Source organism: Thermobia domestica, chromosome 13, assembly GCF_964235325.1.
Source record: "Thermobia domestica chromosome 13, izTheDome1.hap1.1, whole genome shotgun sequence".
In the NCBI taxonomy this organism is placed as follows: Eukaryota; Metazoa; Arthropoda; class Insecta; order Zygentoma; family Lepismatidae; genus Thermobia; species Thermobia domestica.
This window is the reverse complement of record NC_137466.1, coordinates 36,213,301-36,230,253: the sequence shown is the minus strand read 5'-3', so window position 1 is coordinate 36,230,253 and position 16,953 is coordinate 36,213,301. Positions and strand designations below refer to the sequence as shown.

The following is a 16,953-nucleotide window of genomic DNA, read 5'->3' as shown; positions in this document are numbered from 1 at the left end:
CTAACTTCAAAGGGTTGTAGTTAATTCATGAAGTATTAGTCGAGAATGTTATTTGGTATGTTTATTATTCATGTAAAATTGAACAATCTGACAAAATTTCAGAATTTTAAAATACAATGTTTCGAGAAAATGGCGATATATGAAAATCTGACAATTTCCCAAATATTTTGCGACAAAAGTTGCACACAGAAGCGATACAATTATTTTTCGGAAAGCGGAAAATTCGAACTGGAAGTGCTCGAAAAAAATATCGCGAACTTTAACTTTCCAAACATACTGACGTTCATTTATTCATCTATGCACAGCGGGGGACACTTCTAAATGGTACACCTTAGCCGTAAATCTCCATATGGCTGTACCATTTAGAAGTGTCCCCCGCTGTACAAAAAGATACGCATGCACAAACCAAACTATAATAAAATATAGTTTATTTATATCCTATCTTCTATTCACTATCCTCGCTTACACATATACCCACCATCGCTGACGCGCCTGCTCCCTTCGGAACGCACCCCCACGTGGACTTTCCACCATGACCCTGCCCTGACCCGGTTCGTGGATTTTAGCGGTCACCTGGCACAGATTTGTTTGTGCTTTTGCACTGTAGTTCTTATGCCATACGTCCGGAAGCCGTATTTATAAGCAAATCGAAATGGCATTGTAATTTTTCAAGTTACTTCTGGCAGCCCTCCTGAATTTTATTTATGCCAAGTTAGATATTTTCATATCGCCCAGCGCAAAACTTTGAGGGAAACAATAAGAAAGAAATTAGTGAAAGAATTATAATTTTTCAACAATTATTTCGAGTGGTGCTAACTAACTCTATGGCTCCGGAGGTTCAATGCCGCCTTCTCAAAAGGTCTCCACTGACTTCTATCCTTAGCCAATTGGATTCAGTTTCTACTTTGTATTCCAATCTCTGCGAGATCCATCTTAATATTGTCCTCCCATCTGCGCCTAGGTCTTCCTAATGGTCGTTTTCCTATTGGTCTTCCAGTAAAGACTTTGAAAGCGTTTCTACTTTCTTCCATTCTAGCTACATGACCTGCCCACCTAAGCCTCCTAGACCTGACGACCCTAACAATGTTGGGTAAACTGTATAAATTATGTAGTTTCTCGTTATGAAGTTTCCGCCATCTCCCATTCCCGTTCCTCTTGTGTCCGAATATTCGTCTGCGCCAAAAGTAATCCTACACGGAATTTTGAGCGATAGTGAAAGTATTGTACCTGTGAGTTCTTCCACTACCCTCGTTTACGCGTATACCTCCAGTTCCTGACGCACCTCCCGCCATGGCTCGGGCCCCGTGCTGCGCCCTGGGAAGGTTCTAGAACACAGGCCCCCCTTCACGGTTCCACCCATATAGGTTAGTAGCTAGGCTGGTTCCTCTCTGTAGCAAAGTTTAATATCTAATTCACATAGTACTGCCAAGAGAGCGTCAGTGAGTGAAGGCAGGTTAAAGCCTCGCAAGGCCTTTGTTTTCAGTCTTGGATATAGTATACATGAAGCTGCATCAGTTCCCGAAGGAGCAGGACGCTCATACTTTCAGGGATTATTCATTGAGTATGTACGAACTTACAAAGGGGGTAACAAAGCGACTTTAATTTACTTATCGACTGATACGAAAATAAAAAAGAACGTACCTGTACTTTATATCTGCATGTGTAGTGCCCTTGTACTTTATCTATGACTAAGTGTCTGGGGGGGGGGATTTAACACATATCGCATGTCTTGTGCACATTGATACTTCTTACTATTGCACTACGTAGAAAATTTATGGTATTTCATGTAGAAGTGGTGATAGAACATAGAAGAAACGCAGATCAGGGATTTCTCATGTATACTATTACCTCAGTCTTTATTAGAGCTAAATGAGAAGGGGGACCTGAAGACAGGTCCCCCCATATAGGCTGGTAGCTAGGTTGGTTCCTTTCTGTACCAAAGTTTATGCTTTAAATCACATGTTATTTCCGAGCAAGCAACAGCGAGTGAGGGCAAGTTAAAGCCCCGCAGGGTACGTTTTCTGTCTTTATTATAGTTAAATGGAAAGGGGGACCTGTGTTCTAGAACCTTCCCCAATATTTGGTAGAACAGTCTGCTCGAGTAATGCCATTTCTTTCAGAAATATAACAAAATCAAAATTGTTTCTCCATTCAGATAAACGTTAGAAACTTTATTTTAGCGGGACACCAACTAACGAACTTGAACCTGAACTGTCCAAATGTTGGTAAGAGACAAATTTGCATTACTCGAGCGGACGGTTCTCCCTATTCAGATTAAGAATACATGTGCTAACATTTACAAAATTTAAAGATCTAGTAGTTTACAAAAGAACTTAAGTACATGCTACTTTTTCAAGTAGCGGATTAGCGTAACATTAATATTTAGCATCAAAGATACTGATCTACCGTACACTCTCAACATTGGAAGCTAGACTACGTACTCACAAACCACGTGTGAAACCCTTTAGTCACGCGAAATCGATTCAACGCCAGCTGCGCTTGGGCTCACATATTTATACTCACCCTGGAACACTTCCCTGTTGGTAACGATGTTATTTTCTGAAACAATGTGAACTTGTTTGCCCTGTTGTTCTTCAAAGTAACATTTCAACTTTGAAGCTAGTGTTGTTTTTCCAGAGCACGGTATTCCCGTAATAATTGCAAGAGGCATCTTCTGCAGATTCAAACACCATACAAGCTTAACATATACGCGATATCAAGTCAAACATCAAGCTTTTAACTTTTCCTGTGCAGGAACTACAATTTTGCATGGTGTTCGGAAGAATTTTATACAAAATAATGAAATTGATAGGTAAGTTCCTTTTAGTTATGATACTAATGAACTTCGTATAAAGCACTATATTAGTAATTACTCAATTACTACATTTGTAATGCCTATTGCCTAGAGAAAATTAACTAAACGGGATAACTCAAAATTATATTTTTTACTTATTTTTATTTTTACAATATATAATAACTTTCACAATCAACAATTTCATTACTCATTTGTTTCTTCTTTTCGCTAAAATTTGTTAGCAGTGTTGTCATCATGTCGCGACGGAAAGCGCCAAAATTCTACTAGTCTTGATGAAAGAAAAAAATCAGTGACTTTTCAGAGTTCTGAAGAATATTTTGTCTATCCAAAAAAAAAAAAAAAAATATTATAAAAAATAAAAACATATTATCATGAAGGCTAAGTATAACTAAATTCAAATGATAAATAAATAAATATTCAAACAATGGGAAAACATGCGGTAATAAAATATCGTTAAGAACTTGGAACCCTTATTAATGGCCCGATCATGAAATAACGAGTTCAATAGTTTTTTCGTAGGAGTTGGAACAAACTTGAAATGAAATGAAATTTTTGAGTTTTACGTCCCACGCTTATGCCGGTTAGGCTAAACGAGACGGTGATGATGAGTGATGAATGAAATGGTGGAATAAAGAAAGCGGGAGGAAACGGGAGAATCCCGAGAAAACCCACGCACACGGTGTTTGTCCACCACAAAGTTCACTTGGCGGGAGCAGAGTTTGAACCCGAGACCCCTAGCACCAGAGGTGAACGCTCTACCACTGAGCCACCGCGGTCCCCTGCCAGTGCCATGCTTTAGCATTTCACCTATAAAGAGTACCAATACTCAGGGCCGGCGCTAGCAGTTTTACCACCCTGGGCGGTACTATCACATGCCGCCCCCTTAATCCACAAACCTTATTTTGACAGAAGACGTTCAAATGACATGAAAAAGATGCCCCGTTTAAAAGCATGCATGAAATGGAAAAGTAAACAAAAAATTGAACCACTTCTCTCGAATGCTTACGTAATATTTGATGGGCCACGATGGCTCAGTGGAAGAGTGTTCAGCTGTGGTGCATGTGGTCCGTGGTTCGATCTCAGCTCGCGCCAAGTGAATTTTGTGATGGACAAACACCGTGTGCGTGGATCCTCGGGGTTCTCCCGTTTCCTACTACTTTCTTTATTCCACCATTTTCATAATTTCTCATCATCACTGTCTGCTAGTCGGCCTAGTCGGCATAATCGTGGGACGTACAACTCAAAGAATTTTTTAAAATTTTGCTTACATACTCCGTATATGACACAATATTTAGTATGCTCGATTTCGCTGTGTACCTGTGATGTGCAGCAGCGCATACAGAAAATAAAATAAAAATGCTTTAGTCACGGGTAAGAATTTTAGGGCCTTATGCAGAGTCGTTTTGAAGCGCGATTAGTGCCATACTAAAGAGTTCGACTAACAAAAGTTTCCTGCAGTAGTCAGTGTTTTAGTATGATGCTAATCATACGTCGAAACGACTCTGCATAAGGCGGTTAATTTTTAAGCTTATTTTATATCAAAAGGTGTTTCCAATAGAGTATGGAGCATTGAATCAGATATTACGGCAAAACTAAGTGATTATACTTTAATTGAAAGAAACGTCTTCCTTTGATACGAGCATATTCCATTATCACATTCGCGTAGTCCAATATTTCAGCCAATTCGTGTTCTATTGAAATCGCTAGACCACACAAGCGTGTTTTAGACATGCAAGAACTTAGATAGTTTTTAATGAACTTAAGTTTCGAGAAACTTCTTTCTCCACTACCACTGTTACTGGTAAGGTTAACAGAATCCTAAGTCATGGGAGCAAAGTCATCTTCCTTAATTAATTTTTAAGTCCATTTTGGTGACCTTTCAGGCTTAATTATAGCGGATAACACTTTCAGTTCATCTTTCAAATAATTGTGGTTAATACCTTTCGATTAGGTGTGTTAAAATGCTGGCAAGTTTAGTCACTTTTCAGACAAAAGTTCAGCTGGTATATCTTTAAGATTATTTATATCGTAAAGAAAATCGAAATACTCGCTGTGAAGTTGCTCAAACCATTCTCTTAAACTAACACAATCAGTCTAGAACTTTGTAATAAAAATCGATCTTGTATCTTATTTGTGGATCTTCAATAACTTCATCCTCTGCATCGTACTGAAACTGTCTCTTATTCTTTCGACTTCGAGCATGCACTGTATTACCTATCTGTGGATCATCCATATATTCTTTGCATCATTTCTTCTCCTCTCAAAGTACTCAAATACATTTTCAAGATACTCGACTGTATCCAGCATATGACAATCAATGCTTTGGAGACTTTTGCTTACTATGTTTATGTGGAGTAAAAAGTCATACCAGATAACGAGTGAGCAAAGGAAAGTAGCCACGCAGCTGGTTTGCTATACACAGAGAATCGTGGGTGACCATTCTATCTGAACTACTGTCGTTACTTATTTGAAGTAAGGCATCATAAACCTCCCCTATTTGATATCTAACACGTAAGTTGAGTCAGAGCATCAATTCGGCTCTCCCATCTTTTGGTGTTTAATGGTTTTAAAATGAGACTGCTAATATGTTCCTTTAGTATGGCCTAACGTTGAACTTATACAAAACCTGAAACGGCGTACTGAGGTGCTGTGGCTGCATCGTTAACGACAAGGTTTAATGAATGACTACTGCAAGGAACATAGAAGGCTCGGGAATATATTTCTGAAATTCTCTTATGAATACCTGAATGTTTGCCTTTCATATTGGAACCATTGTCATATCCTTGGCCCCTCATGTCTTCGATAGGAATGTTCATTTCCTTTAGATGTTAATTATTAGTACTTCTGTAGGTCCTAGACCAGCGGTGTCTGTTACCGGTACGAAACCAACGAGTTTTCAACCAATTTGTAAATTAATTAAAAACTCGCTGCTAGAACCTAAATGTCTCTAGATGCTGTAGGCTAAACGCCCTGTCTCAAGTGGAAGTGTACCTTTTACATATTTGGAGTGGAGCGTTAGAACATTGCTAAATAATAAAAAAAATATATATATAAGACACCTTGAAAATCTTATCCACCCTAGCTGAAAATCTTCACTGCTGCAAGGAAAATATTGAACGAGATACCTGTGGCTGGTAGTTCGATAATTGAAAATGAGGGGGATTGCTGTGAATTTCCTGAGTAAAAAAATTCTTGAATGTGAGTGAAGTAAGTTCAATTACATTCTCAGGTGAATACAGTTTTATGTTTCTGTTTGTGGGCCTATTACGAAGCATTATATTTTGATAGTATTCTTTTCTTTTTCAAATTTTGCCGCCCTGGGCGGTGGCACGACTCGACCCCCCCTCGCGCCGGCCCTGCCAATACTCATTAACGTTGTGCAAAAATCATTTCAATAGTATTTAGTTCTGGGTTGTGAGAAATTTTCGGCTATTTTTACCCTACTACTAGTAAGGAAATAGCACCCATTCTAGAACATACAATTATTGCAACTTTAGAAACAGGAATATTCCCTGATGGAATGAAGATCACAAAAGTAATACCAGTGTACAATGATGGTTAAAAAAAGAAGCATATAAAACTAATTACAAACCAGGGAATTTTTAACAACCCCCTAACACCCTCTTACACCCTCCCTGTGATAGACGGTATGCCCCCTGGCAAAACAGGTCAATATTACCCCAAAGGGGTGTACAATTTTTGTTAGTACTATCATCGGTGCCAGAAGTGTAAAATATTGCCCAAAAAATAACCTCTTGCTGATACTTTTCATGTAGCTGGCACGAAATTCAACAATCTAAATATTAGCTTCAGTAGCTTCAATCTAAATATTAGCTTCGATTTTGTTTATTTATTTATTTTTATTTCTCTACTCACGAAATTGTGTGAAGTGCTGCGCTTAAAGAACTGCTTGAGAATCATAGAGGTCTATAAACAATCCATGTTAGAACTGAAATCTGATACCAGAACAATGTCTAAGCTGGCTCATTATAATCAGTAAAATAAAGGTGATTAGGTAAACTTCAAACGAGCAGTAGCAAACTGAAAACCTATCCGTGACAAGCTGTAGCCCTGGTGATGGCACACGTAGGCTGTTGCGTCAAGAGCAGTATTGTAAAGTGTTCTTGTTTCGATAACAGAGCTTGAAACAAGAAACGGTGGTATGAGAGCATCAATCTGTCAAATGAATGGGCGGAATAAAGAGCATACAATCGTTGTTAATCGATGTGTCTTTATATTTACCTAGAGAACTCTCAGAGAAGATGACAAAAGTAAAGACCATGTATGTGCTGTACAGGTCTCATTGCAAGGTGACGGAGTTACTACTCAAGTCCATCAGCAGTTTAACATTTAGCGTGAAAGTAGTTCGGTAGTAAGTAAAAATTTGTTCAAAATCGCATATTTCCTATTTTCCGAAGAAATACCACACGCATCCAAATGGAGACCACTGGTTAGTACGGTGGCATCGCTAGACCATTAAGGAACAATGAAGTAGCATATAAGAAACTCACTAGAGAATGTACATCACTTGTCGCATTACTCTATTCTAGAATCTTTTGGTACTGAATCTACGAAAGCCACGTTTTCTACAATTAGTAAATTCTCACTCATGGCAGACGATTGGACAGATATACAGTAGATGGAGGAGAAGTTCTGAGTATTTGTATACGTTACATAGAGGGTTGCAAAGTGAATGAGACCTTCGTTTGTGCTGCCCCAGTTCAGTCTACTAAGGCAGAATGCATGAAAGAGACAATTATTCAAGAAATACATAAAGCATAGCTTAGTCCTGCAAAACTAACTGCTGTGGCTTTCGATGGTGCTTCAAATTTCAGCGGAAAAAAATCCGGAGTACTGGCACGTCTCAAAGAAGATTCGCGCAGGTTGATTTTCGTTCATTACAGAAGCCATCTTTTGTAACTGGCTTTGTTAAGGGCGTGTGGAACTTCAAAATATATCAAAAGGGTTGTAAGTGAGGTGAGTAAACTGTACACTGCATTTCGTGGTAGTCACAAGCGGATGAAAGTTTTACAGGAAGTGGAATCACGAATTGGTGCAGCCTGCTTCCACTAGGTGGCTTTCATATGAAGGTAGTGTTTCTGTGGTAATCAAACACTGTGCTGCAATATACATTGCATTAGAGCATATCTATGTTGATGCAGGAGACATGTCATCAGATGCTCTTGGACTATTGCTGGAACTAAGAAAGACATCGACAACTTTCACACTGGTACTCTTAAATACACTTTTGCAACCACTTGCAAAACTAAGATAAAGTCTGCAATTGTCGAGTGGAAATGATATGGTTACAGCGCAAATGTTGGTAGGTGTCATTGCACATTTGGAAAATATTATTTTTGAAGAGATTTCAAAACACGCTAAAGGTTTGGTGATACTCTAAAATAGCTGTCTCACCTCTTCCTATGATGTGCTAAAATATATATATATATATATATATATATATATATATATATATATATATATATATATATATATATATATATATATATATAAAAATAAAAAACGACTCACGTAATTTAACTGAAGTAGCCAGCATTTGTAATGTTCATAAATCTAAACTCGAACTGGAGTATAAAATTTACAAAAGAGTTCCTGCAAGTCCAACATCAGCATCCACCAAAAATTCTTGGATCTTGCTTGTGGAGAAGAAAGAATAATTATGTTCCAACTCTGTTCGAAGTAGCAAGTGTTCTTCTATTATTTCCTGTGGGCAGAGCATTCATTTTCTACAATGAACAGAGTATTATGTTCAGAACGATACTGACTTAGTTGTGAACATGTAAACAAATTTAATGAAAATATGCATAGAAGGCTCCTATATTCCTAATATTCGCTCCGGTTCTAAAGAAGAAGAACAAAGGCTAAATGAAGAGGACTAGCTCGGGAGAGTAATGCTCCCGGAAGTAGAAACGAGAAACACATTTCTGATTGGTTGGCGTTATCCACTTCTTGCCACGTTGCATTCAAATAGCAGAGAACAAACGCTTGCTTTTGTCGGCCTCTGTGGCCGAGTGGGCTAGCGATATATGCTAATAATGAAATCCTCTTTTGGCGCGAGTTCAAACCCCGCCCGAGGGAAGTTTTTTTTTTTTACATTTTTATAACACTTATTAAATTAAAATAATATGAAAATAATACTTAAAAAAGTGATTTATTTATTTTTATGCAGATAAGTAGTTGTAGTACTTATGCCCTTGTACTCCATGATATAGGGTCGTTTTGTTCCCCTTGTACTTCATGATATAAATTTTGTGACTAACTTAAAATAACAACTGGCTATGATAGCGCGTAAAACATCTGTCTAAAGTAGCGCGCGGAAAAACGTACCTCCGGGAGTATTACTCTCCCGAGCGGGTCGTAAATGAAGTGGTAGGTAAAGCTTGCAACATCTGGTTAGAGCAACCTCACAGAAATGTGTAGATAATTGCTATGCATAAAGATATGTGAAGAATGAATGAACGTCGCGCAATTTAGGTAGAACAAAAGATATGTATGAAGGCAAGTATATGTCTGTGTACAAGAGAATGAGAATAAAAACGTATGTTTATACAATAGCAAATAAAAGTAAAAACGAAAGCGTTTCCCTTTTCTCCTGTTCATAACTAAAGCAAATAATGCAATCCTTTGCCGAGGTTATGCTAAATTTGTAATGTGTATGTAGTACAGTAGAAACTCGATTAACCGTCACCCTCGGGACCGGGACCATGACGGTTAAGCGAATAGACGGATAACAGAAATATCGTTATAAACCTCTACAGTAAGTAGATTTAAAAGGTTCTGGAAGAAATAAATAACCTTATACAAGTGAATAATATATGTTTATACTGTATTTAAATTACTGTACTGTATTTACATACAAGAGTAACACTGAACTGGTAATGAAATAACCACACATTTAAAAATAATTTGTCATCTTCTTCTGCTTCTTCGAACGCCGAGCTTCTTGTGCGCCAATGTTGTGTATTTTTCTAAGAAGTAGTATCTGTGTGGCATTCACTTCCTCTTGTCTCTCAAACCAGTCGATGCACTGGGTTAACATTTTTTCGGCTTCGGAGTGGTTAATGATGGTTGTTGCTCAGTTTCAGGTTCTTCATCCCCGTCGTCAGCTTCGTCATTGGCCTGCAGAACATTAGATATAATTTCGTCGTCACTCAGAAGTTGAAAACTTCCATCCATTTTATCGCATTCTAACCAGGTTGTTATTTCTTCTGTCGTTAAAGTTTCACTGTCCAATCCGTTATTGTAAAGTTACACAGTTTCCTCAACAGTAACCGTATCATCAGTAGGAAGTTCAGGTTCAGGTTCAGGCCAAAGCTTATTCCACCCTTTTTTCAGACTTCAATATTCAAGATCCGCCCACGCACTGGCAAGATTAAATATAGCATCTTTAATGTTGTAGGTTTTCCAAAATTCCTTAACTGTCGTTGCATCGTCAGATTACAGCAAATTTTCAATGAAACTTCTTATGTACCGACGTTTCATGTTTTCAATGATCCCCTGGAATTTAATTTCTGGCATCTTGAGTGTTTCAAGTCCATGCTTTTCTCCATAAGGGTTTCAGTACTGTACCAAGTTTTTGTGTGGAAAGTAGCATGACCGGAAGTGACGCATGACTATTTCAGTCCATTTCGCTTACACTTTATTCCGTGCTCTCCACGGCGCACAGCGTCAATTACGGCACAAATAAAGTAGAGTACTGTCCGGAGCAGTGACGGATAACAGAGAGCGACGATTAAAAGAGTGACGGTTAATCGAGTTTCTACTGTATTAAGATACGCTAAAGAAATGCTTTTTTTTTACATAAAACATATCATTACAATCTGCACCCCCTCTACAATTCACTATACCCTTTCTAAATAAAATTTCGGGCAGATACCCTGTTACAGACTAATTTCGATACTCCGTATTTTGAGCAAAATATATGAGAAAGTAATCTTTTCCAGATTAATAGAGTTCATAAAACATTCAATAATAATTTAAGAACGATATGGATTTTAAAAAAAGTACACTACTTGCAATTAATGGTCTTTCAAACTACATCTGAGATGCTCTTGACGAGAGTAGTTACGTGATAGGTGTGTTCAATCATCTTTAAAAAACGTTCAATACCGTAAATCACAAAATATTACTTCAGAAACTACAATGTTAGGGAATAAGGGGAATCGCCTTAAATCTTACAAAAACATAATTAACGAATCTGTTGCAATATATTAGTGTGAATGGACATACATCAATCACATCATTAGTAAAGTGTAGAATTCCCCAAGGTCCCATATTAGGAGTAGTAGGCCCCCGCGTATATTGCGCCGAGTCAGCAAAAATTTTTGTGACGTCATAGGTCAAAGGTCAATGACCTTGGCCCGGGGTCAATGACCTAGGGGTACCTAGGACCACCCCCTCTAAATTTTGGCAGGGGTACCTTGGCCCACCCCCTAAATTTTGGCAGGGGTACATAGGACCACCCCCCCTTAAATTTCGGAAATTGCCAAATCTAAAAATTTGGTATGGTAGCCTAGGACCATAGTATGTACCTCTATCAGTATTCGGGGTCTATGTCGTTCCCTTTCATGGGTAAAAAATTGCCAAAAATTCAAATTTCGGAGGTTTTTGACCTAATTTATCCCCTTGGATGAGGTGTTATTACCCTATATGGTTATATGGGCGTATACGGGGTCCATTACCTTTCATAAGACATGGGAATATTAATGCACCCCTTGAAAAATTTGGGAGGGGTACCTTGGCCCACCCCTTAAATTTTGGAAATTGCCCAATTTCAACATTGGGTATTATAGTACAGGACGCTAATATGGATCACTATAAATTTGGGTGGTCCACCTCGTTCCCTTTTAGGGGTACAAAATTGCCAAAATATAAACGTAAGCAATACGTTGTACCACGTGTTTTGTTTCGACCTAAGTTATCCCTTTGATGAGGTGTTATTACCCTATATGGTTATATGGTCATGTATAGGGGTCCATTACCTTTCATAAGACATGGGTATATTAATGCACCCCTTTAAAAATTTGGGAGGGGTACCTTGGCCCACCCCTTCATTTTTAGAAATTGCCCAATTTAAACATTTGGTATTATAGTATAGGACGCTAATATGGATCACTATAAATTTGGGTGGTCCACCTCGTTCCCTTTTAGGGGTACAAAATTGCCAAATTTTAGTACAACCACGTGTTTGGTTTTTAACCTAATTTATCTCCTTGGATGAGGTCCTATTACCTTATATGGTTATATGGTCATGTATAGGTGTTCATTCCCTATCATAAGACTTAGGTACATTGGTGCACCCCTTTAAATTTTTAGGAGGGGTACCCTGGCCCACCCCTTCAATTTCAGAAATTCTCCAATTTAACCATTTGGTATTATAGTACAGGACCTCATTATGTATCATGATAAATTTGGATGGTCCATCTCGTTCCCTTTCATGGATACGAAATTGCCAAATTTAGGTACAACCACGTGTTTGTTTTTTGATTTAATTTATTCCCTTGGATGAGGTCCTATTACCTTATATGGTTATATGGTCATGTATAGGGGTCCATTTCCTATTATAAGACATAGGTACATTTTTGCACGCCTTTAAATTTTTGGGAGAGGTACCTTCGCCCACCTCTTTAATTTTGGAAATTGTTCAATTTAAACATTTGGTATTACAGTATAGGACCCTAATATGGATCACTATAAATTTGGGTGGTCCACATCGTTCCCTTTTTAGGGGTACAAAATTGCCAAATTTTAGTACAACCACGTGTTTGGTTTTTTGGCCCAATGTATCCTCTTGGATGAGGTCCTATTACCTTATATGGTTATATTGTAATGTATAGGTGTTCATTTCCTATCATAAGACATAGGTACATTGGTGGATCCCTTTCAATTTTAGGAGAGGTACGTACCTTGGCCCGCCCCTTAAATTTTTAAGCATTCGGTATTATAGTACAGGACCTTAATATGTATCATGATAAATTTGGATGGTCCACATCGTTCCCTTTTAGGGGTACGAAATTGCCAAAATATAAACGTAAGCAATACGTTGTACCACGTGTTTGACATTTTGACCCAATTTATCTCTTGGATGAGGTCCTATTACCTTATATGTTTATATGGTTATGTATAGGGGTCTATTCCCTATCATAAGACATAGGTACATTTGTGCACTCCTTTAAAAATTTGGGAGGGGTACTTTGGCCCACACCTTAAATTTTGGAAATTGCCCAATTTAAACATTTGGTATTATAGTACCGGACCTTAACATGTATTATTATGATAAATTTGGGTGTTCCACCTCGTTCCCTTTTAGGGGTACGAAATTGCCAAATTTTAGTACAACCACGTGTTTGGTCTTTTGGCCCAATTTGTCCTCTTGGATGAGGTCCTATTACCTTATATGGTTATATGGTCATGTATAGGGGTCCATTACCTATCATAAGACATAGGTACATTTGTGCACTCCTTTAAAATTTTTGGGAGGGGTACTTTGACCCACCCTTAAATTTTGGAAATTGCTCATTTTATATATTTGGTATTATAGTACCGGACCTTAACATGTATTATTATGATAAATTTGGGTGTTCCACCTCGTTCCCTTTTAGGGGTACGAAATTGCCAAATTTTAGTACAACCACGTGTTTGGTCTTTTGGCCCAATTTGTCCTCTTGGATGAGGTCCTATTACCTTATATGATTATATGGTCATGTATAGGGGTCCATTACCTATTATAAGACATGGGTATATTGATGCACCCTTTAAAAAATTTGGGAGGGGTATCTTGACTATCCACTCAGTTTTAGAAATTGATTAATATAAGCATTTGGTATCTTCGTACAGGTCTTCAATATGTACCACTATAAATTTGGATGGTCCACATCGTTCCCTTTCATGGGTAAAGAACTACCAAAAATCAAATTTCGGATGTTATTGACCCCTATTTAATACGTTATATGGTTTATTACCTCTATATGTTTATGTTCTCTTTTAAATTTGGGAATTATCAAATAACAAAATTCGGTAAACGTTTTCTAGGACCCATTGGTATTCCTCTTATGGCCAAATATTCAAAATTTAAAGGTTATTGACCGGCTTTATTATTGAATAAGTACAGGATTTATTACTTTTTCATAAGACACAGGTGTATTTGTGTACCAATCTTAAATTTTGGGAGGGGTACATTTCTTATTGTCATATCAATAATTGGTAATTGTTCTTTGGGTAAATCATTGTGATCACGTGATCAGTTATTGACCTATGATGGGATTAGGAGTCCAGGACATTGGTACATTGAAACTGTAGGATAATTTGAGAATGCGTCATTGGTATTGATTATTACAGCCAAATATAAACGTAAGCAAGACGTTGTACCACGTGATTGACCTTGATGAGGTAGTGTACAGGGATACATAGCTAACCTTATTGAAACTTATGACTCATAGTCTTAAGGGAATACATGCTACAACACTGGCAAAGTTATTGTTGATGCAATTTGATTGGCTGATCACTATCTTTCGTGCAATCTGATTGGTTGATCACTATCTTTCGTGCAATCTGATTGGTTGATCACTATCTTTCGTGCAATCTGATTGGTTGATCACTATCTTTCGTGCAATCTGATTGGTTGATGAGTTTTAAATCTTTGCTGTATTCAGTTTTAAGTTTTGTTTTACATTTAAAAATCTTGTTTTCGTTCAACATTTTGCACTCAATGATAAATATGATCAAAACCGTTTATTTGTTAATCGAATAGTTAAAAACCGGATAAAGTTTGACGGTTAACCGTAAAACGTAAAAATTTTCTAGTTTGAAAATTTTTTGTTTGAAATTTTTTGTTTGAATTTTTTGTTTGAGAATTTTGTTTGAAATTTTTTTTGACAACTTTTGTTTCAAAATTTTTTGTTTAAAATTTTTTTTGTTTGAAATTTTTTCCGTTTCAAAATTTTGTTTGAGATTTTTTCGTTTGAAATTTTTGTTTGAAATTTTTTTCGTTTGAAATTTTTTGTTTGCAAATTTTTGTTCGAAAATTTTGTTTAAAATTTTTTGTTTGAAATTTTTCGTTTCCAAATTTTTTGTTTGAAATTTTTTGTTTCAAAATTTTGTTTGAAATTTTTTTCGCTTCAAAATTTTGTTTGAATTTTTTTTTGGTTTGAAATTTTTTGTTTGAATTTTTTTTTCGTTTCAAAATTTTGTTTCAAAGATTTTTGTTTGAAATTTTTGTTTCAAAGTTTGAGTTGACATTTTTAAAAGTTTGTGCACTTATTAGTAAAGAACTGGAACTGTTTAGAACAAAAACCTTTGACAACATTATGGTGCAATAGTACACGTCAGAACTTGATAATGCAACGTCATCAGTTTTGCATCATATATAAGTATCGTTCGAGTTAGTATTCATGATAACGTCATCATGGCTACTTGTCTGCAGTTTCTAAACACACGTGATGTGATGAAATCATTTACCAAGATTACTGATTTACAACAGAATGTACCTTATAGAATCTTAGCTAGCCAAATGATCCCTACAAAGTTTGGATTAAGAATCGTAGTGAAGCTTGAAAATGATAAGAATATAATTTTACCAGCAAGATATTTACCCATGGAACCATCAAAACAAGAAGAACTGCTGCGTTTCTTAAATACTGGATCTGTATCTTTATGTTACAAAGGATTCTTGGGTCGAAGTCATCAACTTGAATTTAGTACATAGCCGGATTCGTCAGCCATTGTGATGAAATCATGAATTCAAACATCAGCACATCAGGCATAGTTGTATGAATGTGGTTGGTCAGCATGACGTCAGTAACTGTGATGAAACCATGAATTCAAATGTCAGCACATTCCTTTCCAATGACGTCAGCAATAACTATAAATCAACCAATACACTGTCATCCCACGAAATCATTTGAGCAAGTGCTTTTCAGGAGGAAAGATGTGTACTTCTAACGATAAAGAGTTCATCTTCGCAAGCTATTATCCAATAAATATATTTCAAACAAAACATGTGATGATTGGTATCAGTGCTAGAACATTTGAACCTGTGATTCGATTGGGCAAAGCAGAACAATTTGGTGTACAACTGACCTGTGAAGAATGGCAAATATTATGTTCACGAATCGACCAAATGAACGATTATTTTCATGATGAGCTAAATGTGACCATAGTCAAATCATTAGGCTCAAATCATGAAGTGGTGCTGCGTACAGTCCTCGAAGAGAAGATGGTGCTGTTACGTAAAAAGAGTACATTCCATGTCCCTCGCAATATGGTGTATCTAACGGAAACAGAATGGAACAAATTCATCAGCGTATTTCAGTGTGTGAAACATGCAGTGGAAGTGTGTAACAAAACAAGTATATTCCTGAAAAAGTACTATTTTGAAAAATGTGTTATGCATATTGTACAACATGTATCTAGATATTGTGATGGTTGTCAACATCGTTCGTGGGTGCATACCTGTATTGATAAACAGTTTATTTGTGATCAAATGGACATTGAGTTTCCACCAATTGATATTGCATTAGACCTTAAAAGACTTCAATTGAAATTAAAATTATATGCTAAAGACAAACTAGTACAAGAAGTTCAAAATACATTGTATCGACAATATCCAGAACCACTATCTGGTATGGATGTATGTGGAGTGTAATAAAATGATCCATTTCAATGAATTGTGTTTTTTCATTTCAAGTACAACCCTATGTTCTGACGTGTACTATTGCACCATAATGTTGTCAAAGGTTTTTGTTCTAAACAGTTCCAGTTCTTTACTAATAAGTGCACAAACTTTTAAAAATGTCAACTCAAACTTTGAAACAAAAATTTCAAACAAAAATCTTTGAAACAAAATTTTGAAACGAAAAAAAAAATTCAAACAAAAAATTTCAAACCAAAAAAAAATTCAAACAAAATTTTGAAGCGAAAAAAATTTCAAACAAAATTTTGAAACAAAAAATTTCAAACAAAAAATTTGGAAACGAAAAATTTCAAACAAAAAATTTTAAACAAAATTTTCGAACAAAAATTTGCAAACAAAAAATTTCAAACGAAAAAAATTTCAAACAAAAATTTCAAACGAAAAAATCTCAAACAAAATTTTGAAACGAAAAAAATTTCAAACAAAA

At 36.5% G+C, this 16,953-nt stretch overlaps 1 protein-coding gene across 1 annotated transcript in view; it reads right to left on the bottom strand.

Moving 5' to 3' along the window:
* LOC145668100 (protein KTI12 homolog) overlaps positions 1 to 3,002 on the bottom strand; it is a 38,616-nt gene extending 35,614 nt beyond the window's left edge. Inside the window, exon 1 of the mRNA XM_081735622.1 lies at positions 2,524 to 3,002. Within this exon, the coding sequence (XP_081591748.1) occupies positions 2,524 to 2,671 (148 nt within the window). The 5' untranslated portion in view covers positions 2,672 to 3,002. The remainder of the gene's footprint in view (positions 1 to 2,523) is intronic.
* Between the last annotated feature and the right edge of the window lie 13,951 nt (positions 3,003 to 16,953).